Source organism: Nycticebus coucang, chromosome 17, assembly GCF_027406575.1.
Source record: "Nycticebus coucang isolate mNycCou1 chromosome 17, mNycCou1.pri, whole genome shotgun sequence".
NCBI classification, from domain to species: domain Eukaryota; kingdom Metazoa; phylum Chordata; class Mammalia; order Primates; family Lorisidae; genus Nycticebus; species Nycticebus coucang.
In genome coordinates, this window is record NC_069796.1 from 10,943,418 (window position 1) to 10,968,055 (window position 24,638).

The following is a 24,638-nucleotide window of genomic DNA, read 5'->3' on the forward strand; positions in this document are numbered from 1 at the left end:
CACCTCAGTATATGGGGCCGGTGCCCTACCCACTGAGCCACAGGCACCACCCATGATGATGTTTCTAGAAACACATTACAGTGAAAAATGAGATCTGCCTGTATTTTAAGTTTTTTTATTGTAATGTATAATGTGAAATGTATTTTACTCGTTTATTTTTTTTCTAATTGAACATTTCTTGAAGTGGCATAGCATAGTAGTTAGCTTGGGATCTAGAATTAGTATGGACAGTATTGCTGGCCTTGAGACCTGGGCTTAAATATTAGAATAGTATGTGGTAGAGTATGAACTTAATAAATATCACCTATTGTTATTTCACTTTTTAACATGTAGTTGATTGTGTTTTCTAAAAAAAAAAAAAAATTATTAATAGCTCTCAACTATTATTTTCTTCTTCTAGTAAACTTCTGTATACATTTCCAGGATGGAAAGTTGGAGTAACAGCTCTTCAGCAGGTTAGTGTTTTTCTGTTAAGTCTAAGAAGACACAGATTTAGTAGTAAGATTCAGAAGTTGGTAATATTTTTAGACTAAAGACAATACATAGTTTTTTTGTTGTTGTTTTTGTTTTTGTTTTTTATAGCTTACCCTGAGGAATTAGTGTTTTGGAAATGTAATTGAAACCAGACAATAATGCCTTTGGTTATAAATGTTTGTGGGGTCCTTAGTGCTTGAAATTAGGCCCTAAAACTGTGCTTGCTATAGATCCTTGTTTTTGCAAATGTATGTAATCCAGTGCCTTGTGTAGTATGGAAATGAATAGTTCGGCAATTCTCAGAGAGATTGTAGGTCATGCAGAGAAATTTATCAGGATGTTCACATTTGTGGTTTGAAATAATTACGGCCATAATCCTAATGTTTAGTTCAACAGTGGTATGTTCAAATAAAATTACTTTTTATTTTTGACTCTGAAAGATATGTATAAATGAATGAGTGTACTTCAGCAGAGATCGTGTATATCTACTAGCCACATACGTAGCCAGTGTGCCCTTGTCTTTTTAAGTATTCACATCTGTGCTTGCCCAGTTGATAGGCTGTCCTCATCCTCTGTCACTGCCATCAGTCTTGCTCCTCTTTTGCCTACTCAGAAGACTCTGAAGATGTCAGATGATCAGGTTCCTAGAAGGCAAGGGATTATATTTGCTTTAGTATTTCCAGCTTCTACACAGGGCTTCATGCAGAGTGGCACTTTGGGGCAAATTAATAAAATGTTTAGCCTGATTCCATTCTATGATGCTATTGGACATAGATCTGTGCTCAAATAGTGAAGCAGCCTGTGTGTAGGACTATTGTATTGTTTTGTAGATCATTGAAAGACAATTATAATCATAGAACATTCTAGCTGAAAGAGGCTAATTATGAACTTTTTTGTCTTTTAGTCTGTTTTATAAATTTTTCCTTTCTTTCCTTGTATAAACAATCTTCTCTTCCTGTGTAGTTGACTACAAATGGCCGTGCATGTGGCAAGCTTTCAGATGTTTTAGAGGAGTCATCTTCTTTTTCTGTTTCCATCCAGTCACTGATCTGTAGTGATTGCACCCATTAAATTCCTTTTCTGTTTTGGCTGTTGTTTTATCAAGTCAGCTATGTTTTGAGGGTGGGACGAGAACGTTGACTGGCAGGATTGAAGATGGAAAGTAATTTGGAAAAATCATTTCTGAATACTTTATACTGAGTAACAACTGTAGTGTGCCAGAATGGTAATACTTGCTGAGGTTTTTTTGCCACCTTTAGGAAGACACTTCATTATTCTTTTTAATAACCTATAAGTAATGTACATATTGTCAAAAGTATTAAAGCTATTTCACTTGAGAAAATAAAAGATTGAGTAATTTAATTTTCAGGCACCAGCTGTGGATGTTGTTGCCATTGGTCTTATGTCGGGTCAGGTTATTATTCACAACATTAAATTTGATGAAACACTAATGAAGTTTCGTCAAGACTGGGGACCCATTACTTCAATCTCATTTCGCACAGGTAATTTTTAACTTTTTATTGATAAGAGCTAATGATATTTAAATGCATTACTTTAATGGTCGTGGAAATTTTCTTTATCATCTTGTAGTTAATGGAAATGAATGCAAAGCTGGAGCAAAACAAAACAAAAAAATGAATGGATTATTGGCATATAGTCTTTTCTAACTATGGATTAGAAGGATAGAAAAAAGAATTTAGTTTTGGGGAGTCTGTTTTTCTTAATGTGTTTTATTTTAATAACAGATGGTCATCCAGTAATGGCAGCTGGAAGCCCATGTGGCCATATTGGACTCTGGGATTTGGAAGACAAAAAATTAATCAATCAAATGAGAGATGCACACTCAACAGCAATTGCTGGGCTGACCTTTCTCCATAGAGAGCCACTTCTTATCACAAATGGTGCTGACAACGCTCTCAGGGTATTATGACTATTGTTATCATCTTCCTGGCTCATCTAAACCTACCCTCTGGGTTATTACAAACCTGCTTTAATGTATTATCCTTGACTCTACAATGTGAAAGGAATATGGAGTGAGGTACTGCTATAAATGAATAAAAAGCGTAGCAGGTGACATAGTTGCAGTGAGGTGTGAGTTACAGTTTATTTCTTCTCCTATCCCCACTCCAACCCTTGTAGCTCCAGGGTCAGTAGCCTGGCAAGCACTAATTCACTGACACTTGATTTAGTCACAGATCAGATAGCACATTGTGGAAGAACCTGACCTTTTTATTTCTTGGCAGATATGGATATTTGATGGTCCTACAGGTGAAGGCCGTCTTTTGAGATACAGAATGGGACATAGTGCTCCTCTCACAAGTATCAGATATTATGGACAAAATGGACAACAGATTCTAAGTGCAAGTGAGTTTTTGCTTTGTACTGTTAGTTTATATCAGCAGGTATTGAGAGTTGATTGCTCAGTATTAGGTTTGGCCTTTATATATTGTTTTAGACTCAAAAATCTATTAAGTGATGCAGAAGACTGGGTAAGCATTATAGATGATAAGTCTATATACTTGGTGTGTCCTATGTGTGTTTACTAATCCTTAGAGGCAAAATAGTCATATTATGAAAATGTGGCCATTGCCTATTCTAATAATCTGCTGAAACTTTATTAGTACCTTCTTTTCATTTTATCCTTTGTTCACACTAAGTGCCATTCTACATACAGTTAACGTTGTAATGAAATGGTTGTAACCTGGCTCTGCATTTAAAGTGTCCCAAACTTCAAGCTTTTCGTAGAATCTAATTTTATAAGATCTGTGATTCACATAGTCTTTTGTTTTGATAAAGTTATTGGTTAGAAATTTTCTGTGTTTGTCAACAGGTCAAGATGGAACTCTTCAGTCATTCTCCACAATACATGAAAAATTTAACAAGAGCTTGGGACATGGTAGGTCATTTGCAAGATGGAAAATAAGCTGTGTGTCACAAAAGAAATATTTCACGATTCTGTGAGATAAGTAGAGGAGGTTTCATCAATAAATTTTCCCTTTTCTTGGATGAAATTAAAGAACATGTGTGGAAGAAGTGTTAAGATTCCTAGGATCAAAGTTGCTATAGAAGTGGTTAAAGTGCTGCTAGAAGTTTGTTGAAAAAATTAGACATCTTGGGTGGTTAAAAACATACTGCTGTCACCCAAAAGACATCGATGACCTCACTTGAGACATCTATAGAATGTAAAAATTTTTAAGTGAAAGAGAGCTTAGAGAAAGTAGCAAAGTAAGCACTATTCAGTTTTTTTGTTTTAAAGAGCTCATTTTATTCTTTCTCTTTTCATTCTATTTTATTCTCATTTTATTCTATTCTCTTTTAGACTTTGAAAAATTATGTTTATTAAACAAAAATATTTGTCAGTTTTATTAATAATTACTCTCTTTTTAAGTGAATATCCTGAGTATTTATCCATATATATGCTTCCAGATGAAATTTAGGATTATTTTTTGATCAATTCCTAAATTAACTCCTTGGAATTAAATTGGACAGATTTGGTATCTTTAAGACTCTTCTCATGGCTCAGCGCCTGTAGTTCAAGTGGCTAAGGCACCAGCCACATACACCAGAGTGGAGGGTTCGAATCCAGCCTGGGCCTGCCAAACAACAATGACAACTACAACCAAAAAATAGCCAGGCGTTGTGGTGGGCGCCTGTAGTCCCAGCTACTTGGGAGGCTGAGGCAAGAGAATCACTTAAACCCAAGAGTTGGAGGTTGCTGTGAGCTATGATGCTACAGCACTCTACCCAGGGTAACATAGTGAGACTCTCCAAAAAAAAAAAAAAGACTCTTCTCATCTAAGAATATAATATACCCGTTCAAATTATTTCTTACTTTCTTCAGTGAAGTTTTTTTTTTCCCTATTGGTTCTATGTACAATCATTCAGTGGAATTTTGTACTTTTTTGCTAATACTTGAATGTGGTCTATGTTCATTATATTTCTAACTGATTATTGTAGCAGTGTGGGGAACTCACTGGGCACTTTTGTATTGGTTCTTTCACCACAGTGAAACTGTTATCACTTTTAATTTGATTTATTTGATTTTGTGACCACCTTACCACCTACAAATAATGGTATTTCCCTTTTTTTGATTATTCATACATTATAATTAATTTTCTTAAATAATTACATAAGCTAAACTTTAGAAATGATTACATAACAATAATAATACTATGTTTTGTCCGTGACTTAAATGTGAATATCTTGAACATTGCAGTTATATGACAATGAATAGCTTTTCTTTTCTAGACATTTTCCATTAAAAGGATTCATAGCCAAATTCCCCTCTGTTCTAACTAATCCCAGGATTAATAAATAAAAAGAGAGTCAAACGTAAAGGACTGCAGAATACCATGTCTGTGCGACTTCCACCCATCACAAAGTTTGCAGCAGGTAACTTCACACTACATTTTGAAAAGTTCTCCTTTGTCATTTATTTCTTACTGTAAACTTATTTATTTCTTCCATGTTAAATGTTTTTACAAATATTAATATATATTTAGAAAGTAAACCCAAGTGCATGCTGATTTTGTGTGAAGACTAAAAATGACTTGTTTTTATGTGGACTTGATATCTATGTAATCTTAAGCTTTGCTCTTCTCTGTAATAGCTATAATAAATATTAATAAAGTTATTAATATAAATTAATAAACAATAAGACCCTTTGTAAGGCGGCCCCAATTGCCTTGCCCTTCTCTCACCCCTTTAAAGAAAGTACTCTTTATCCTCAGTTTTGTTCAGTTTCTCTTGGCTTGTTGTCTCCCCACCTAGTAATTTCTGCTTGTCTTAGCACTCTTTTCCTGGGAGTCATTTGTTATTACTATGTTCCCCAAATCGCCTGAGTCGTTTTATAAAACATACTTTATTATAATTTCACCTGATCAATGTTAGATATGTTAATTAGCTTGATTTAGCCATTCCACAATGTATACATATGTCAAAACGTGTTTTATGCCATAAATACATATAGTTTTTGTCCATTTAAAAAATAATCTCTTAGGCGGTGCCTGTGACTCAGTGAGTAAGGCACCGGTCTCATATACCAAGGGTGGCAGGTTCGAACCTGGCTAACAAAAAAATAGCTGGGCGTTGTGGCAGGTGCCTGTAGTCCCAGTTACTCGTGAGGCTGAGGCAAGAGAATCACCTAAGCCCAAGAGCTAGAAGTTGCTGTGAGCTGTGATGCCACAGCACTCCACTGAGAGCGACAAAATAAGACTCCGTCTCTAAAAAAAATATATTAATAATAATCTCTTGTTAGATTAGAAGCTCATTGCTATCAGGATTACCTGTTTGTGTTACCTTTGTATTCAGTGTCTGATAATAACAGGGAACATTACATGCTAAGAATAATAGATGAATAACTGGGAGAATGAATAGCAGTTTGATTGATTTACAAGCTTAATTGTTCCAGAGGAAGCTCGTGAGAGTGACTGGGATGGTATCGTGGCTTGCCATCAAGGTAAGCTGTCTTGCTCAACCTGGAATTACCAAAGATCTACACTAGGTGCTTACTTTCTCAAGCCAAAGGAGTTGAAGAAAGATGACATAACTGCCACAGTAAGTGAGCTTCCTTGTGAGGACGTTTCTACTCTAAAACTGTCTGTGGTAATCTCACTATACTCACATTTGTCCATAATGGTTGAAAGAACATAATTTAACATTTTGAAGTTATTCTCTAGTAGTGTTAAGTTTTCCAGCTTGCAGAGATTTATTATTTAATTATTTGAAATTGGATTAAGTAATATCTTGTAGTTTTGATTTGCATTTACCCAGTGACTTATGATGTTGGACATCTTTTCGTAGCTCTTTGTATGTCTTCTTTGGAGAAATGTCTATTCACGTACTGTTCATTTTTTTAATGGGGTAATTCATCTTGTTATTATTGGGTCATAATAGCACTTTATATATTCTAAATACAAGTCCTTTATTGGACACAGGATTTGCAAATATTTTATACCTTTCTGTGGGACTATCATTTCATTTTCTTGTTGATACTATTTTCAACATAAGAGTACTTAATTGTATTTAATTTTGATGGTGCCCAGTTTATGTATTTTCTCATATCACTTGTGCTCTTTGAAAAATCATTACTTAGCCCAAGGCCACAATGTTTTATTGCTGTGATTCTAAGAGTTTTATAGTTTAGCTCTTAAGGTTTAGGTCTACTGTCCTTTCTGAATGAATTTTTGTGTGCAGTATGACCTGTGGAGTCCAGTTTCATTCTTTTGGACATGGATACCCATTCGTCTGAGCACCTTAGTTCTCTTTCTCCATTGAAGATTCTTGTCATTTCACTGTGTAAGGGCTTATTCCTAGACTCTCAGTTCTTTTCTATTGTCCCATGTGTCTTTTTATACTAGCACCACACTGTCTTGTTTATAGAAGCTTAGTATTAACTTCTGAAATCAGAAATATAACTCCTCTATGCCTTTGCTCTTTTCCCAAGATTGTTTTGGCTATTCTGGTCCCTCGAATTTCCATATGAATTTTAGGATCAGCTCTTCGATTTCTGCAATAAAAGCAGCTAGGATTTTGATAGGGACTGTTTTGATTCTCTAATCCATGAATGTAATATGTCTTTGGATTTATTTACATCTTTTATAATTTCTGTCAACAGTGTTTTGTAGTTTTCAGTGTATGTCTCACTTTTGTGATTAAATTTTATTCTTTTCAAAATGGAATTGTTTTCTTAATTTTATTTTGGATTATTCATTGCTAGTATAGTGTATCAAACTGCAACTGATTTTTATATATTGATCTTATATCTTATAACCTTGCTGAACTTACTAGTTCTAATAGTTTTTTGGTGGATGCCTCTGCTTTGAAAGTGCTTATAAAATTTTAAGTCAACATTTGACCCTATATTTGTACAAATTATTTTGCAAGTATGTATGCTCCATTCTCCTTAGTATGAAAATCTAGTCTTAAGCTTGTATAATTTTCTAGACAGTAAAGATACTATCTTAAGCTTCTTAAGCGGTTTTGAGTAATGGCGGTAGTCTCAGTGGTAAGAATAATTACAGCTTGCATTTCGTCTGTGCTTACTTTGTTCCATCTCTCTGGCTGGCACGTATCATTTCATATTATCTTCACATCCTATGGATGATAAAGCTGAGGCTTAAAGTAATGAGTAATGTGCCTAAGGTTAGTATAGCTAAGAAGTATCAGAACTGGGATTTGAATTGAAGACTATTCATTCTAGAATCTACATTCTTAACTTATAGCCTATAGGGATCACTCAGAACATTTAGTACGTGTGTATACAGTGATACATATTTAATAAGTGCTGAGTCATTTGTCTGACAACCTCAGCTACGTGGAATAAAGCCAGTAACCAATAATTAATAAACAAAAATAATTATTAGAAGGCCCGTGCACAGAAGTACAATTCATTACTCAAAGATAAGCCTCATGGTTTATTTTTGCTTTGATTGATCTGTCTTAGATTAGACATTAGAATGAATAAACGAGAAGAGGAGATCAACAGACGCAGGCCTGGTAACAAGAGAAGATCCTGTTAAAAACATTTTTCTTTTTTATGGGCACGTAGTTGTTCATCTCCTGGTTTTATACACTAATCTGAAATTTTAAAAAGTAAATGAATAAATTTAACAATAATGGGTCAGGGAATATCTAGACAGGGGTCCTCAAAATGTGGCCCGTGGGCCACATGAGGCGGTGTGATTGTATTTGTTCCTGTTTTGTTTTTTTACTTCAAAATAAGATACGTGCAGTGTGCATAGGAATTTGTTCAGTGTTTTTTTTTTTAAACTATAGTCCAGCCCTCCAACCGTCTGAGGGACAGTGAACTGGCCCCCTGTTTAAAAAGTTTGAGGACCTCTGAGAAGGTCACCCTCTCCCTGTCTCTTCTCCCTGTGCCTTCTCCCTTGAAGACTTTCTTAATTCAAAAGTAAGAATTTGTAGATAAAATATACTTTGGAAACCATAAAATTCAATTAATAAATTACATACATATTAATTATTTTCTGTCATTTATGTTTTTTTTTTCTTTTCCTAAAGGCAGTAGATATAACTTCTTGCGGAAACTTTGCTGTGATTGGCCTCTCATCAGGAACTGTAGATGTATATAACATGCAGTCTGGTATACATCGAGGACGTTTTGGCAAAGATCAAGGTATTAATCTTTTTTTCCCCTTTTCTTTATTTTTTTGAAATAATATGCAAGGCTAATAATGATAGCTAGTATTTATTAAATCTTTAAGTCTAGGCATTTGCTAAAGTTTTAGATGGGTTATCATCAACTCTATATGATAGATATGACCATTCTGTCTGTTGGTATTATGTTGAAATACTCAGAATCAAGTCATGGATACCTAAGAGTTAAGTCGATATTATGTAAGAATTGTTTTCTCTGCTTTAAGCCAAAAAATCCTAACTATTTTTTGAAAACTTCAGGCATCTTATCTCTGAGTTTTGCTTTTGTACCATAATAATTGAAGATCTCCCAGCCTTCCAAAGTCCGGATTAATTTCAAGGTTCTAGGCGATTAAGTAGTGGGGTGTTAGGCATTTGAAAGAACGAAATACTCTTTGTGTATTGTTCAGAGAACCAGTGCCCATCGTGATTTTTTTTCCTTTTGACTTGTGTTTTGAAGCTCATAAAGGATCAGTTAGAGGTGTTGCAGTAGATGGATTAAACCAGTTGACATTTACAACTGGTAGTGAAGGATTACTCAAATTTTGGAACTTTAAAAGCAAAATTTTAATACACTCTGTGAACCTCAGTTCATCTCCAAATATGATGCTGCTACATAGGGACAGGTAAACTCTTTCTTTTAATGATAGTGGGTTTTCTTTCTGGTGTTTTTGGTGAAAGTTCTTAAGGAAAGTACGTAATTTACCAAGTCAGAAAAATCAGACTGTTGGAAGAACAGCATTTGGCTTAATTTTTCCAAAGGTATATGTAATTAACAAAATTAAAGTGAATGTGAAATACTAGTTCAAAGGTTTTTTGTTTGTTTATTAAAACTGGTGTGTTTATCTTGCTAGTGGCCTTCTGGGACTTGCGTTCGATGACTTCTCCATTAATGTTTTGGACATAGAAACTAGGAAGATTGTCAGAGAGTTTTCTGGACACCAAGGCCAAATTAATGACATGGTAAAACAAACTCTAGGTGTTTTAACAAAACTCGACTCATTTCTACTTCTGTTTAGGTTAAAAATGTTCAACTAATTGAATCTGTTATCTTTTAATATCCTTAAAGTTATTATATAAGGAGATTTTCAAAATAAATAATAACTTAGATGCTTATTTTCAAAGCGGGATAAAATTTTGAATTAAAAGAAGTTTAAGGCGCCTGTGGCTCAATGAGTAGGGCGCCGGCCCCAATGCCGAGGGTGGCGGGTTCAAACCCAGCCCCAGCCAAACTGCAACAAAAAAATAGCCGGGTGTTGTGGCGAGCGCCTGTAGTCCCAGCTGCTTGGGAGGCTGAGGCAAGAGAATCGCGTAAGCCCAAGAGTTAGAGGTTGCTGTGAGCCGTGTGACGTCATGGCACTCTACCCCAGGGCGGTACAGTGAGACTCTGTCTCTACAAAAAAAAAAAAGTATAATGTTTCTCAGGAAGTTGCTGTAGTCAGACTGAACTATAAATCCTAGAGTTATCATTTTCTCTTTAACTCTAAATAAGGTCATAATGTACTTTGGAGAATGATCTGTTGATATATCATTTTTGACTTGATATTAAAATAGACTAAAAGAACTCATTTCCTTTTTTCTGTATATAGAACAAATAGTAGGAGATCATTTGCCTGAAATATCTGGTATCTGGTTTTTACTAGTTTAGTGTTACTCATAGAGTGACTGTATCTTAACCTTCAAAGAGTTTAATAAAAATATGTTTGATTTTACTTATGTTCTTATAGTGGGATCTATGTTATGGTAAGAAGTAAACTATTTTGAAAAGCATGTTTTATAAAAGAAAACTTTTAAAATTAATCTGTCAAAGACCACATTAAGTGCATATTATCATTGTGCATCAGTTGCCAGTACCTTGATTTACTTGAAAACAGACAAAAAGAAAATAAAACCTAAATACTCTATGACAAATTCAACAGCTGCATTAACTTACCAATTCTCATACCAAAAAGCAAAATTTCCAGTGCTTATCCTTTTCCTAAAAAATAAGAGAAAAATATTTGTGAGTGGATTGTTAGATAGGAAGTTAGCAAAATTACACTTCTACAGAATTCGTTTTGAAAGCATCTGTAGAAATGATGGTGGGAGTAGGATAATTTTGGTGAAATGGCATTTTTGAAAACATTTGTCTGTCAATTTGCTCTTCCTATTTCTTTCCTTTTCAAATGTTAACTTCCACCTTGTGTACCTAGAATTTCTCTGGGTTGGTAATAAGTTACTCTTGCTTAATTAAATCTATCTCTGTCTTCTGTTTTTCTCCCTCTCTCTATCTACACACACACACACACACACACACACACACACAAAATAGGACCTTACCTCTCTTTCTTTCCCATCTTTTGCTATGCACCACTCTTTGTAAATTGAGCCTCAAATTGAAGTTTGAGTTTCAAGTATATCGCTCGAGCCTAATGAACAAGTTAGCTTTCAATATCATTTGCTAATATGGATGGTCACAATCCCTATGACTGTTTTAGACTCCTGGATGAATAATCTGTTACCAATATTAACCTTAAAATCTTTCTTACTATTATACCTTTATATTTTGGAAGTAGAGCATCATTAAAGGAGAAAAGAGGAATTTTTTTAACTTAAGCTACAAGAAAAGTAGGACTTTGTCTACATGCAGTTAAATGTTTGTTTTTTTTTTTTAATTTAAAGGCTTTTAGTCCTGATGGTCGTTGGTTAATTAGTGCTGCAATGGATTGTTCTATCAGGACTTGGGACCTTCCATCTGGGTGGTGAGTTTATTTTTGAATCCCTATTCTCTATCAGAAGATTTCTTAGTTAGTGTTTTAACATGTGATTTTTACTAGTAGTTAATGGATTATGTGGGTTTTCTTCAACGTGCATGTATTGGAGATTTTTCTTCAATGTGCATGTATTTATTTCTCCATGGAATGTTTTTGATCTGTAAAGAGCAGAGAATAGTACATATGATGAAAGACATAGAAAAACACTGTATCTGTCTTAGGTTTTTTTTTGTTTTTTTTTTTAAAGTTCATATTGAATTTGGCTCAAAGGTCAAAAACCCTAACTCTCCCTTTTGCATATTATATCTTCTTTGTCTCTGACATAATTCTTGAACAAAGGTATTTTAGATAGTCTGTTTTCTGTTGCTCTATAATAAATTTATAAAGAAAATAAATGTATTTCTTACAGTTATGGAGGTTAAGAGTTCCCAGCTCAAGAGGCTACATATGCTGAGAGTCTTCTTGCTGGTAAAGACTCTCTGAGGAGTCTGTGCAGGGCGTCACTTGGTGAGAGAGCTCAACCTGCTACTTCAGGTTCACTTCCTTGTCCTACAAAGCGACTTGGTGGCCCATGAATCTCCTAGCCCATTATTTTATGAATGGATTAATCCCTTCTTGTGGGCAGACCCCTTGTAATCCCATCACTTCCTAAAAGCCCCATCTCTCATTACTGCCACATTGGGGATTAAGTTTCCACACGAGTTTTGGAAGGGACCTTCAGACTGTGACAGAAACCTTAATGTAATTAAAGTATGTGTTTTAGGATCTGGGTAAAACCCAGCGGTGTTAGAAATCTGGTTCATGGATTGATAATTTGCTCCTAATCCAGCACTTAAACAGGGAAGGATCCAATTCTGTTAAATGATATGAGAAATGGTCGCCTGTATGTGTGTGTGCTTTGTTAGAAAATAGGTGATTGTAGATACCAATTAAAATCATATTATTTGACATAGAATTGCCTGGGTTGAATATGCAAAAAGGAGAATGATGGGAATAACAAAGTATCTAATTTAACAGGACCACACCATAAGGAAAGAGGTGAGAAAAATGAGAAGGAAGATGATAAGTTTTATTCCTGAAGTATTCCTAAATTAAGCTCTAATTCTGCTTTCTCTTCCTACTCACGAATTGGATAAGTTCATGCATGAAAACAGTTTGACCTTTAGAGAGGAAAAACCCCGATGTCCTCATTTCCTTTCTAGTTTGATCCAGGCCTGAGGCACAGCTACCTCTTCAGCATATACATGAAATTTGAACAGGCAGAGCTGAAGAATGTCACTAGCAGGGTTAGCTCTAATAACTAGGGACTTTTGTTTGTCTAGGTGTGTCTCTTTTTCACTTTACATAGAGTAAAGCAAAATCTAATCAGTTGGCTGTGACTTTTCTTGGCTTTAAAAAGTTCATCTGAAGTTGGTATTTCCTTAAAAAAACATTTTGTTAAAGGCAGTATTAAAAATATTGGTTGTCTCTTTATTTCTTGGTCTTTTGCTGCTTTCTAAAAATGAACATTATATAATTTGAATTGCTTAAAGAAAGTTGTACAAGTAATAGTTTTAGTTCATATTAGGTGGGAGAGAGTTAATGTTCAGTAATACTAAATTGGCAGAATATTTTTTTTAAGTGGCAAGTTTGTCTTTGGAGTGGGAAAAATGAGGATCTGAAAGTAGCATTGAAAGCCACCAACTTTTAACTCAGCATTAGCTTTTTGCTGAATTTCTTATTTCAGTAACAAGTTGAACAGATTTAAATCTGATAGATTTTTAGCTCTATTACCTTATGTTTAGGTAAACACAGGCTCTTGTAAGTGAATAGAGAAACATGAAGCGGGTCCCACAGAAGAGCTGAAAGCAAGGAAGTGAGACATGGATAACTGTTCTGGTTAAAATTTGAAGTGGAGCAAATGAGAAAGTTGGAAAGCAATTTCAAGCAACTGCTGCCCCTTAATCGCAACTAAGCTAACATTTCCTACCTGCAGCTAGGCACTTCATCAGTATTTTTCATATTCTTATAGGTGTAAGTACCATTAACTGTTATTAGTCCTATTGCACAAATGGGGAAATGGAGGTTCTTAGAGAATTTAATTGACTTGTCCAACATGACTTATTTTGTATATGGTAGAGCATAAAATAAGCATAAGAAAAAGAAACAGGTTTCCCTACAGCTGTAATGTCATCCCTGCTCAGGTTGTGTCATGTCTTAAGAGTGGACTGAGTTTTTTGATATAGAAGATAAGTAATAAGGAAGTGATGCCTATCTAAAACAAATCACTTAAGGACTGAACTGTTTCCCTATAAAGCTTTTTAAAAATGCAGAAAAAATGTTTTGTTTGTAGAACTCTCAGAGAAGCAGAGCTGACACTTTCTTATTCCTGACATGTCATTCCTCTACCATTACCACCACCTGTTAACTTCTGATTGTGTTTGATCTAATGGAAGTTCAGGTTCAACTCTTTGGGGGTGAGAAATATGTAAACTAGTTCTAATAAAATTTTGCATTTTCTTCCGTCTCCCCCTACCCCCACTTTCTGAGGCACATTATATGAGAGGAATTGGAATAGAACACTGTTTTGGATTTCTCACTGAGGCAAAACCATTCCTTTGTTTTACTTCATTTTGATTTCTGTGCACCTCACTCAGTGTTGCCCATAGGTGCAAGGCGCTGATCTTCTAACTCTCATCCCTTAGAATGGGAATTCTATTAGTGTTGTTTCAGAAAAAAATTGTAAGTACAGCTTTACAATTGTATTAGGATTAGCAGGTATATGGTATTTTTTAATCTGGGTGTTGGCCTACACACTATGCTTTGCGAATTTATGTGGCAGTTTAAAATATGCTGTGTATGTGGAAATGACCTTCGTCAGTGGTGGTTTCATGTAATGGAAGGCCAGTCTGCCCACACATCCCAGCTGCAGATACGGCATTGCATTATGAAATGGACAAAATAATTACAGTGTTAAGTAATGTAAGTTTTGCAGAAGCTGTAAATTCTCTTCTTAACAGATGGATTCTACATGTTAGGAAGTTTAACTCCTCACATGCGTAAGCTTTTAATGAACAGTACTGATAAAGACAAAGGAGAAGCCACAAGAATCTGAAGTTGCTGTGTGTAATCGTCTTCTGTATACACTGGGATAATACCTTCTCCTGGGGGTTGTTTGGATTAAATGTATTAACATAAATAATTTAATAGTCTGTGGCAAATAATAAGTATTTATCATTTGTTTCTTTTTCCTCAATTCCCTTGATTCCTCAGAAGAGCCAGTCTTACAAGCTTCCAAAATATCAGACTTGAGCAAACATCTTCAGACTGTTCTCTATAACTGAGAGTTTAACAGCAGCCATTTTCCTGAACACACTTTGGTGTGTGTTGGTTTCTAGTGCTTCTAATTGTCATCTCTTCTTCCCATCTTTGCATTTATTATTTAAGTTTCTCATTTTTAATGGCTTTCAACAAATTGAGAAAAAGATTTTACCACGGGCAAGTCACTTAATGTCACCACTGGAGAGTCCTTATTTACACTTGAGATGCTCAGTGTGTTCTGTGTGTCACTGGGTACGTGTGTGTTATCATACTGTGATAGTGGTACAAAGCACAGGCCTTGTGATTTTTTTTTTTAAACACTAAAATTTTCTATATCTCTTACCCCTTGCTTTTTTAGCAAAAATATTTTTGTGTATTACATCCTTTTTGGTAGACTTCCAATATTTGACATCTTAATTCTTTTTCTAGCCTGGTAGACTGCTTTTTGTTGGACTCAGCTCCTCTCAATGTTACCATGTCACCTACTGGAGACTTTCTGGCAACTTCCCATGTGGACCACCTTGGAATTTATCTATGGTAAGTTCTTTCATACAGTTCTTCTGGGATGAGATAGAGGGAGGTGATACTGTCAGAGTATCTTACCTGCTAAAATTGTCATTTAGTTTTGTTTTTTTTTTTAATTTATAAAATTGAAGTGTTACATAGTTAACTTGGTGACTTCACTATAAGTTTATGACTGACTCAGCATCTGTTTGATAATTTGGACAGCTTTGCTCAAGTGCATATTTTAAGCTACATGATTGATTTTTATCTTTTACATGATTGATTTTTATCTATCATATTTGGCTTTTATTTGCAGACAGGGTCAGTGAATTTAAAAAGGTTGGCAAAGGGAACCCCCAACCATAGTCTGACCTTCCTGCCACTACTACTTTATGGCCTTGGTCAATCACTTCTGAACTCAACCCACTTTATGAAATAAGGCACAAGTGTGGGTATAATACTTTTTAAGATCTTTCTAGTTGCATGACTCCTCATAACCATGTAAAGATATTTTTGTATCTTTTGTAAAGATATTTCTTCAAATTCTGCTGAGATGAACCTATAAAGAGACTATGGTTGCTCAAGATAAATGATGTATCACCTGGGTATAGAAAAATTTTTATTTCTTAAGTTCATACATCTAATTTTTTCAACTCTTATTATGTAAGAGAAAAAATAGGTTCCTTTTCTAAATCTAATTCTAAAATATTTTAGTTACATTTTAAGATACAAAAATGAATTTAACATATAATAGACCCAGGCCACCTTAATATGCAAAGTGGATTGTCTCCTAGAATCCCTGAGGCTTCAGCAGTCAAGACAAGAGAACATGAGTAGCCTGTGACCTGAGCAGCAGGAGTACAGAGTCCTTCTCTGTATTTTAATGCAGTTACCTGAGATTCCCAGTTTTTATTTTCCATTCTAGATTCATGTGTGGGAAAAAGAATGTGTCCTCCACATTGGGGCAGGTGTCTACATCTGGATTAGTCATTCATGGCCAGAGTGCAGGCTCAAGTAGCAGAAACGTGACCACTTAGGCAGCCATTCTAGAGAAGGGACATCCATGACCTTCCAGCAGCTCTCAATATGAGCAGCATGTTCACTCTGACTAACTCTCTGAGTCCATCTTTACTTTTTTATAATTTCCTTAAATAAAGGTTGATGTTTGTCAAAACCATGTATGGTGTTATTTTACTTCATAAAAGCATTGTCCACTACTGGTCTGTCTTAAATAAGCATGTTTTTGTACTACATCAGAAATAGAGACTCCATTAGTATCATCCTTAACACATTTTTCTTGTGATGACATCGATGTAAATCAAGGTATTTTCAAATTAACACAGTCTATCTCTGTGTTAATAGTATTTTCTTAACTAATAAAATTCAATATTACAGAGATTGCTAGTAATTAAAGCTTCCTTAAAGAAACCGTTTTCATATCTTTTAAAATACCACCTTGTTTTCATTTCTCAGGTCCAATATTTCCCTGTATTCAGTTATTTCATTACGGCCACTTCCTACAGATTATGTCCCTTCAGTAGTGATGCTTCCTGGTACTTGTCAAACCCAAGGTAATCACAGCATTGCAAAGTAATTTTTGAGGTATAATATTTTAAACCTTATATAGGGGATATTACTGCAGAAGACAAAGGTTAGTACATTCAACCAAAGTGTTTTTTAACTGACGTAAAATATTTTGAGTAACTTCATTAATTAATGCAAAAATATAATTAATATGGTATTGGGAAGATATCAAATAGTATATTAGTGAAGAAGAGGTGTTTTGGGTTTGGTGATTGGAGTTGTAGTTAATGTGAGAGAGCAAGGAAACGAAATAAATGAGTTTACAAGGCTATCTCGAGTGAATGTGTTATAAAATACAAATAGATTTGGAATGAATTAACTTGCTTTTGTATGATAAAAATCTCATTTTGTGTTAATTTTTTTTATATTCCAATTTTTTTTAAAGATGTAGAAATATCAGAAGAAACAACAGAACCAAGTGATGAAATGATAGAGTATGAGTCACCAGAGCAGTTGAATGAGCAGCTGGTAACTCTTTCACTTCTTCCTGAATCACGATGGAAAAACCTTCTTAATCTTGATGTTATTAAGGTAATGCTACAGTAAGTACACTTAACACTGGGCTCTAAGCATACATTCCAGAAGTTTTTTTAAAGCAGAGATAGATTTCCCTTCTTTGAGGGCAGTAGGAGGAGCAGTTGATGTCGAAGGTAACAACGGCAGTGCCACGTAATGGGCTGCTGTTTAATCTGGTGTGATTATCACATGACATATATGTAAACATACAGTCTTTGAGAGTGCACAACAGATGTTTGGATGTGGCAAAAGCGCAGCCTGCAGCTGTAGAGCTGCTAGAAATTGAATCCAGCCTGTCAAATTACTTTTCTAGCATCTAAAACAAGAGTAAAATAGTTACTGCTACCTCTCAGAGTCTGAGGTAGGAGGATTGCTTGAGGTTGGGAGTTTGAGACCAGACTGTGCAAAATAACAAGTGCCCATCCATATATAAGAAAATTACAGGCCTGGTGGCACACCAGCTACTCAGGAGACTGAGGCAGGAAGATTGCTTGAACCCAGGAGTTCCAAGCAGCAGTGAACTGTGATTATACCACTGCATCAGCCTGGGTAACAGCAAGAAGCTTTCTCAGGAAAAAAAATTTACTACCATAATGTGAGTATTTCTACTGCTACATGTTTGAAAACCAGGAAAATTTCGCCTGGCTTTCATCAAGCCACAGATTAGCCTTTGTCATCCCACATTCTTCAACTGCAAGATTCTCAGAATTTGCTGTGTCAAGACCAGGCAAGTAAGTTAGTGAAAGTGGGGACTAGATAATGGACCTAAAGAATGTGGTGGTGAAAAAATACCTAACATCTTTGTTCTTGAAGAATTTATAATTTTACATGAAAAATGGACGACTGTGGCATAGATTAGTGTTTTTCAAAGTGTGTTTCATGACCTGCATTTATGAGTAGCAAAAAGCAATTAAAAGGAGTAGAGTAGAGTGAAGTATTTCAGGTTTGAATCATGATGTGGGCTATGGTAATAATAAGTTGTAGTAATTATTTTTGTAGTTAATAACTTAGCACCAGTAAAGAAATGTCCGATTTGAGTAAGGAAAGAGAAGTTTTTACATTAAACCTCCTCACAGAAGTTAAAAGTGCTTCTTTTTTTGCTAACTGTTTGAAAGCTTGGACATTAGCATAAAGGTACACTAACTCAGAGCATGGTTACAGGATCTCTCCATCATAAAGGTACACTAACTCGGAGCATAGTTACAGAATCTCTCCATCATAAAGGTACACTAACTCAGAGCATGGTTATAGAATCTCTCCATCATAAAGGTACACTAACTTGGAGCATGGTTACAGAATCTCTCCATCATAAAGGTACACTAACTCGGAGCATAGTTACAGAATCTCTCCATCATAAAGGTACACTAACTCAGAGCATGGTTATAGAATCTCTCCATCATAAAGGTACACTAACTTGGAGCATGGTTACAGAATCTCTCCATCATAAAGGTACACTAACTCGGAGCATAGTTACAGAATCTCTCCATCATAAAGGTACACTAACTCAGAGCATGGTTACAGAATCTCTCCATCATAAAGGTACACTAACTCGGAGCATGGTTACAGAATCTCTCCATCATAAAGGTACACTAACTCAGAGCATGGTTACAGAATCTCTCCATCATAAAGGTACACTAACTCGGAGCATGGTTACAGAATCTCTCCATCATAAAGGTACACTAATTCGGAGCGTGGTTACAGAATCTCTCCATCTTTTGTCCAGGCTATCAGTTCTAATGGGAGTATTTTATGAAATACCTTTAAAAGTAAGAAATTGAAACAGTACAAATAGGTCAGTGTATGAGGAGAAATCAGAATAATGCCCAACTAATTGGGGCTGCTGTGCTCCTCACTAAGATACTACATAAAATATTACATGGAAACCTGAGCAGATTAATCTTTATGAGAAAAAAATGCAAAAATTCCTGATGTTTTTATTTTCTACTGATGAAAGACGATAACATTCTACAAGGATGGCTTACATTTGTCCTGTGGGTAATTTTTCTACTTCTACTTTTCCAGAGCTCTAAGGAGCTCCTCCAAAGCCTTACGTTTTTTATAAATCAGTGATTGTCCCCTTCCTAATTCACAAATGGTATGTTATGAGGCTGACTGTGACTCATTACAACCCCCACCATCCCAAAGAAGGGCCCTTACTCACAGTACAATCTGCTAGTGCTTTGTCCTGCTTTCACATAACTTACACATATCTTTATATCATGGCTCTATGAAGCTGTACATGTTCCAAGCTTTCTTTCAAATACAGAATCTCCCCAGGGTTACAGAGCTCCTAAAAAATGGAAGAATACTGTGAGATAAATTATGAAACTCCATTGTTAGGTACTTTACCCCAGAAAGGCTTTCATCAGGTGCTCCTGAGTTAGTGGTATATGTCAGTGTATTCACCAAAAGAAAATTAGTATCAGTGGGAATTCCAATGGAGTTTTTCCTAATGAAATTGTACTAATTCTTGAAATATTATATAAGCCAGCAATCACATTTTCTTGCTTTCTGAAGGCACAGAGTACCAAAGAAAAACAAAAGTTCCAACAAAATAGAAGAATTAGAGTCATGCTTTGTAAAAAAAAAAAAAAAAAATTATCAAATTACTTATAATGGCAAGGTGAGCATCTGGCTCCAAAGTTCTTTTAAAAACTACCTTATTTTTCTTGTGTATCATGTGCTCCCATGTATAATGTACACCCACATTTTTGGCCCAAACTTCCAGGAAAAAAAACTTCTCTTTTCATTTTTTAATTCAAATTTGTATTTGTTATAACTGGGTTATAGCTTTCATATGAAAGCCAACCTAAGAATATGGGGAAGGGAGAAAGGGAAGGCAGGTGGGCGGAGGGAGGGTGGTTGGTGGGATTATACCTGTGGTGCATCTTACGAGGGTACATGTGAAACTTAGTAAATGTAGAATATAATTGTCTTAACACAATAACTAAGAAAATGCCAGGAAGGCCCTGTTAACCAGTGTGATGAAAATGTGTCAAACTGTCTATAAAACCAGTGTATGGTGCCCCATGATCGCATTAATGTACACAGCTATGATTTAATATTAATAAAAAAAATTTGTATTTGTTTATATTTAGCTACTTATTTTTTGTATTATAAAGGAATTTTAGCATTTATTTTTATTATTTATTTTTTTGTAGAGCCAGAGTCTCACTTTATTGCCCTTGGTAGAGTGCTGTGGCATCACATAGCTCACAGCAACCTCCAACTCCTGGGCTTAGGCGATTCTCTTGCCTCAGCCTCCCTAGTAGCTGGGACTACAGGTGCCCGCCACAATGCCTGGCTATTTTTTTGTTGCAATTTGGCCGGTGCCGGGTTTGAACCCGCCACCCTCGGTTTATGGGACCGGCGCCCTACTCACTGAGCCCCAGGCGTGGCCTTAGCATTTTTTTTTTTAACAAATAGAACAGAAATTTTATGTAACAAATAATTACAAAACACAACAATAGATACAAGATATAAGAAGGTTTATGTACTGGTAACAAATCGTACCACCTGTGCATTGCACATCCTTATTTTTCCCTCAAAAATTTGGGCAAAATGGTGCACATTATACACAGCAAACTTCTGTTTTATATTAAGCATTTATGTAAACTTTGCTTTTTATTCCATTTTGTGAAAGAGTCTGCAGTTGATATAAAACAAGTTCAAGGTTATATCTTCTCCTAAATATTAATGTAAATATTAATATTTCAGGAAGATTGGCAATATATCTGAGAGCTTCTCCTACACCCTGTCATTTTCTTTCTGATTTATCAGCAAGGTACTAGAGGTCTGCATTGAGAAGCCCAGGTTAAGGATAGCTGTGGTATTGGTCAGATTAACATTCTAATGTGAAAAGTTTGATTCCTTTAATTTTTGAGTATTTTTTAAATTGATGTGGAATTAAGTATTAGCAATTATTAGCAGAATGATTACTTTAGTCTTTTTAATTTTCTTTCTCCATTTTCTCTTAATCAGAAAAAGAATAAACCAAAGGAACCACCCAAAGTGCCCAAATCAGCACCATTTTTTATTCCAACACTTCCTGGCCTTGTACCCAGATATGCTACACCTGAACAAAACAATGATCCCCAGCAGGTAAAAACCAAACGGGAGCGTTCTAAGTATATGAGTGCATGTTTGTGCACTTTGTATAACTCTTTACCAAGAGGTACAGAGTAAAGTAATGATACTTTTTAATTACAAACTACACCTTTTTGTAATTATGTTTCTTTGAATAATATGAATTTGTTTTTGTTTAAGTCTAAAGTGGTCAGTCTTGGAATTTTGGCCCAAAAATCAGATTTCTGCTTGAAACTTGAAGAAGGACTGGTAAATAACAAGTGTAAGTTGAATTATAAAATATTTTAACAAATGTCTTCAGCTTTTTCTGTTTTAGATGAGGAAAATTGAAGGAAAGATCAGATTTCTTAGTAGCTAAAAGAAGAGAGTAAAAATTGAAAGGTTTGAAATTTTGATTCTAATGTGAAATAATTTTTGTATTAAGTGAATTTGTGCACTAAACTCATAGTGTTGATAATATAAAAATCTGTTGGAAATTGTTTTAACTTTCCATATAGAAAATTCATATTTTTTGTTGTTTGCAAATGGTCACTTTTATTGACATTTGTAATAAGGAAATTTCTTCTTGATGTAAACTAAATGTCAAACTTGTGTCATTTTTCTAGCAAATAATTTGTAAGTGTTTTGTTTTTATTTGCAAATAACAATTCGCCATACGGTAGAGATTTGTCTTAGATAATTTCGTGTACTCTCAGTGTAAAAAAGAAATTTTTGAATTTATTGGCTGAGTGTAGTAATATATTTTAATTTTGAAGGCTATAGTGTGTAATTTATAAAGGTAAGCCATAACAACTATAAGCATTTAAAAAATGCTCTCTTGAAAAATTTGACTTACCCTCTTGTTTTGTGATCCAGATGCTTTTGTTTTCATACTGGTATCACTTGAGTCCATGTTGGTAAAAGTCAAAGAATGGTACTGACAATCCCTTCTCAATGACTTGTTCTATACTTATGAGGGGAAAAAGAATAAAAACTACTATTGTTTAATATACACTTAAGGACCTAAAATTGATTAGATATTTGTCATTAGAGGTATTCTTTTTTAGAAAGCTAAAAGCATAGTCATTGCAATTGTACTTGCAAACTATAAAAATGGTTTAAGGTGTTCAGTGTATTCTTATAGGATGCATATGAAACAAAGAGTATTTCCTCACAGGGAGAAGTAGTAAATTTGAGCTGGGTAAGAGTATGGGGTGGGTTCTTTCTCCTCTTATGTATTTTTGCATTGTTAATATTTCTTAATGATTATGTATTTGTGTAATTTTATAACAAAGAACAAGAAAGAAAAATAAATTCCCTGTCTCATCCTAGTCCCAGTGCTAACCACTATAAGTAGTTTTGATAGATTCCTTTATAGACTCTTATATTAGGATTTTTTTCTGAGTGATTTAGGAACGTCTTACATTATCTGTTGTCAAGCATTAGATTTTTTTTAACAGCAGGAAAAAGATTGAATTACTAAAAAATGCAAAAAAAATAGTTCTTTTACCACTTTTTATTGTATTGCTCTCTTCGTTAATTCTTATTTTTAGTTATTTGGGTTTCTACCATGTAACCTGAAAAAAAACCACAGAATTTTCTCTGACATTTAAATAATATGTCTTATTTGGGTGTGAAAAGAAAACTGTAGTTTCCTAAGTGAGATGATTGTAGTCACTTCCTAACTGGATTTTTGTTTTTTGTTTTTTGGGGTTTTTTACTTAATGCAGATGAAGCTGCTGTCAACCTTCTGAAAGAATTGGGCCCATCAGGAATTGAAACAGAGCTACGAAGCTTATCCCCTGACTGTGGTGGATCTATAGAAGTCATGCAGAGCTTCCTGAAAATGATCAGGATGATGCTGGACAGCAAGCGTGATTTTGAGTTAGCACAGGCATACCTCGCATTGTTTCTAAAGGTAAGTCTAAGATAAGAGAGCACTTTGCAGCTTGCTTCCTCTGTAGCAGTGTTGTCCAATAGTACTTTCCTCCAAAGATGGGAAAGTTCTGTATCCCCACTGTTCAATATAGAACCCACTTGCTATGTGTGGTTCTTGAATACTTGAAATGCAGTTTACGTGATTGAGAAACTGAATTTTTAAATTTATAGAATTTAAACCTGTTTAAATTTAAATAGCCACATGTGGCTAGTAACTACCACATTGAACAACTGGACAGCACCTTGTTGGTGGTTTTTATTTTATTTTATTTTTACTCAATTCCACAACAATTTTGACTCTACCCCTTGTTTTTTGTTTTTGTTTTTGTTTTTTTCTTTTATTAACTTGATCCAGTATGCAGAACTATTAACTTTTTTTAAATTGTTAGATTTGGGAAGTTTTTCTGTGATCATAAAGAAAAAAAAGTTAGGTTTTATGTTTGTCTTTTCTACTGTTAAAATAAAAATATTTACGTCTATCAAGAGTGAAGGAGTTTTAAGGGATCTGGCAACAACAGAATTGCTTCTATGATCGGTATAATAGGAAACTCAAGTTTTGAGGGTCTTCTTTAGTGGTATAATGTGTTGAGGAGGGTAGTCAGTGATTTTCAACCAGTGTGCCCTGAGAGGATCTTAGGTATGCCGCGGAAATTTCCAATTAAATTATTTTTGAAAGATGTTCAGGGACCAGGTGTGGTGGTTCACGCCTGTAATTGTAGTACTCTAAGAGGGTGAAGAGGGGGGATTACTAAAGCTCACTGAGTTCAAGATCAGCCTGAGCAAGAGCATGACCCCATCTCTAAAAATAGCCGGGCATTGTGGTGGGTGCCCATAGTCCCAGGTACTGGGGAGGCTGAGACAAGAGAATCACTTGAGCCCAAGAGTTTGAGGTTGCTGTGAGCTCTGATGATGCTATGGTGCTCTACCCAGGGTGACAAAGTGAGACTGTCTCAAAAAGAAAAAAGTTGAAAGCATAGTAAGTATATTCTTTTTTTTTTTTTTTTGGCTCTTTCTTTTGATCAACTTAATTTAAGTGTGCTGCAGAACTTTAGCTATATGTTTGTTTGAGTGTGGCATGATATTAAAAAAGGTTAAAAAGCACTCAGGTAGAAGATGCTCATTTTCTCTTTCTTTAATGCAGTTTTTGACCGGGGCTGGGTTTGAACCCACCACCTCCAGCATATGGGGCCGGCACCCTACTCCTTTGATCCACAGGTGCCACCCGGAAGTTGCTCGTTTTTATTGATAGCATATATGATTCTTTATCCCATTCATATCTAAAATGAGCTTTCACTTGATCTAATTATTAAAAATTATTTAAAAGTTAAGTATTTAGATGATAGCATCTAA

The 24,638-nt window shown here is 35.0% G+C and overlaps 1 protein-coding gene across 1 annotated transcript in view; it reads left to right on the forward strand.

The window, feature by feature from the left end:
• The window catches only part of WDR36 (WD repeat domain 36), a 40,157-nt gene that overhangs the window by 11,757 nt on the left and 3,762 nt on the right, over positions 1-24,638 (forward strand). The window contains exons 6-22 of the mRNA XM_053566998.1: positions 401-455; positions 1,844-1,976; positions 2,220-2,395; positions 2,718-2,838; positions 3,305-3,370; positions 4,780-4,866; positions 5,885-6,030; positions 8,494-8,608; positions 9,089-9,254; positions 9,483-9,591; positions 11,290-11,369; positions 15,111-15,218; positions 16,659-16,756; positions 17,155-17,300; positions 21,267-21,386; positions 21,552-21,633; positions 23,081-23,268. Coding sequence (XP_053422973.1) covers positions 401-455; positions 1,844-1,976; positions 2,220-2,395; positions 2,718-2,838; positions 3,305-3,370; positions 4,780-4,866; positions 5,885-6,030; positions 8,494-8,608; positions 9,089-9,254; positions 9,483-9,591; positions 11,290-11,369; positions 15,111-15,218; positions 16,659-16,756; positions 17,155-17,300; positions 21,267-21,386; positions 21,552-21,633; positions 23,081-23,268 — 1,996 coding nt within the window. The remainder of the gene's footprint in view (positions 1-400; positions 456-1,843; positions 1,977-2,219; positions 2,396-2,717; positions 2,839-3,304; positions 3,371-4,779; positions 4,867-5,884; positions 6,031-8,493; positions 8,609-9,088; positions 9,255-9,482; positions 9,592-11,289; positions 11,370-15,110; positions 15,219-16,658; positions 16,757-17,154; positions 17,301-21,266; positions 21,387-21,551; positions 21,634-23,080; positions 23,269-24,638) is intronic.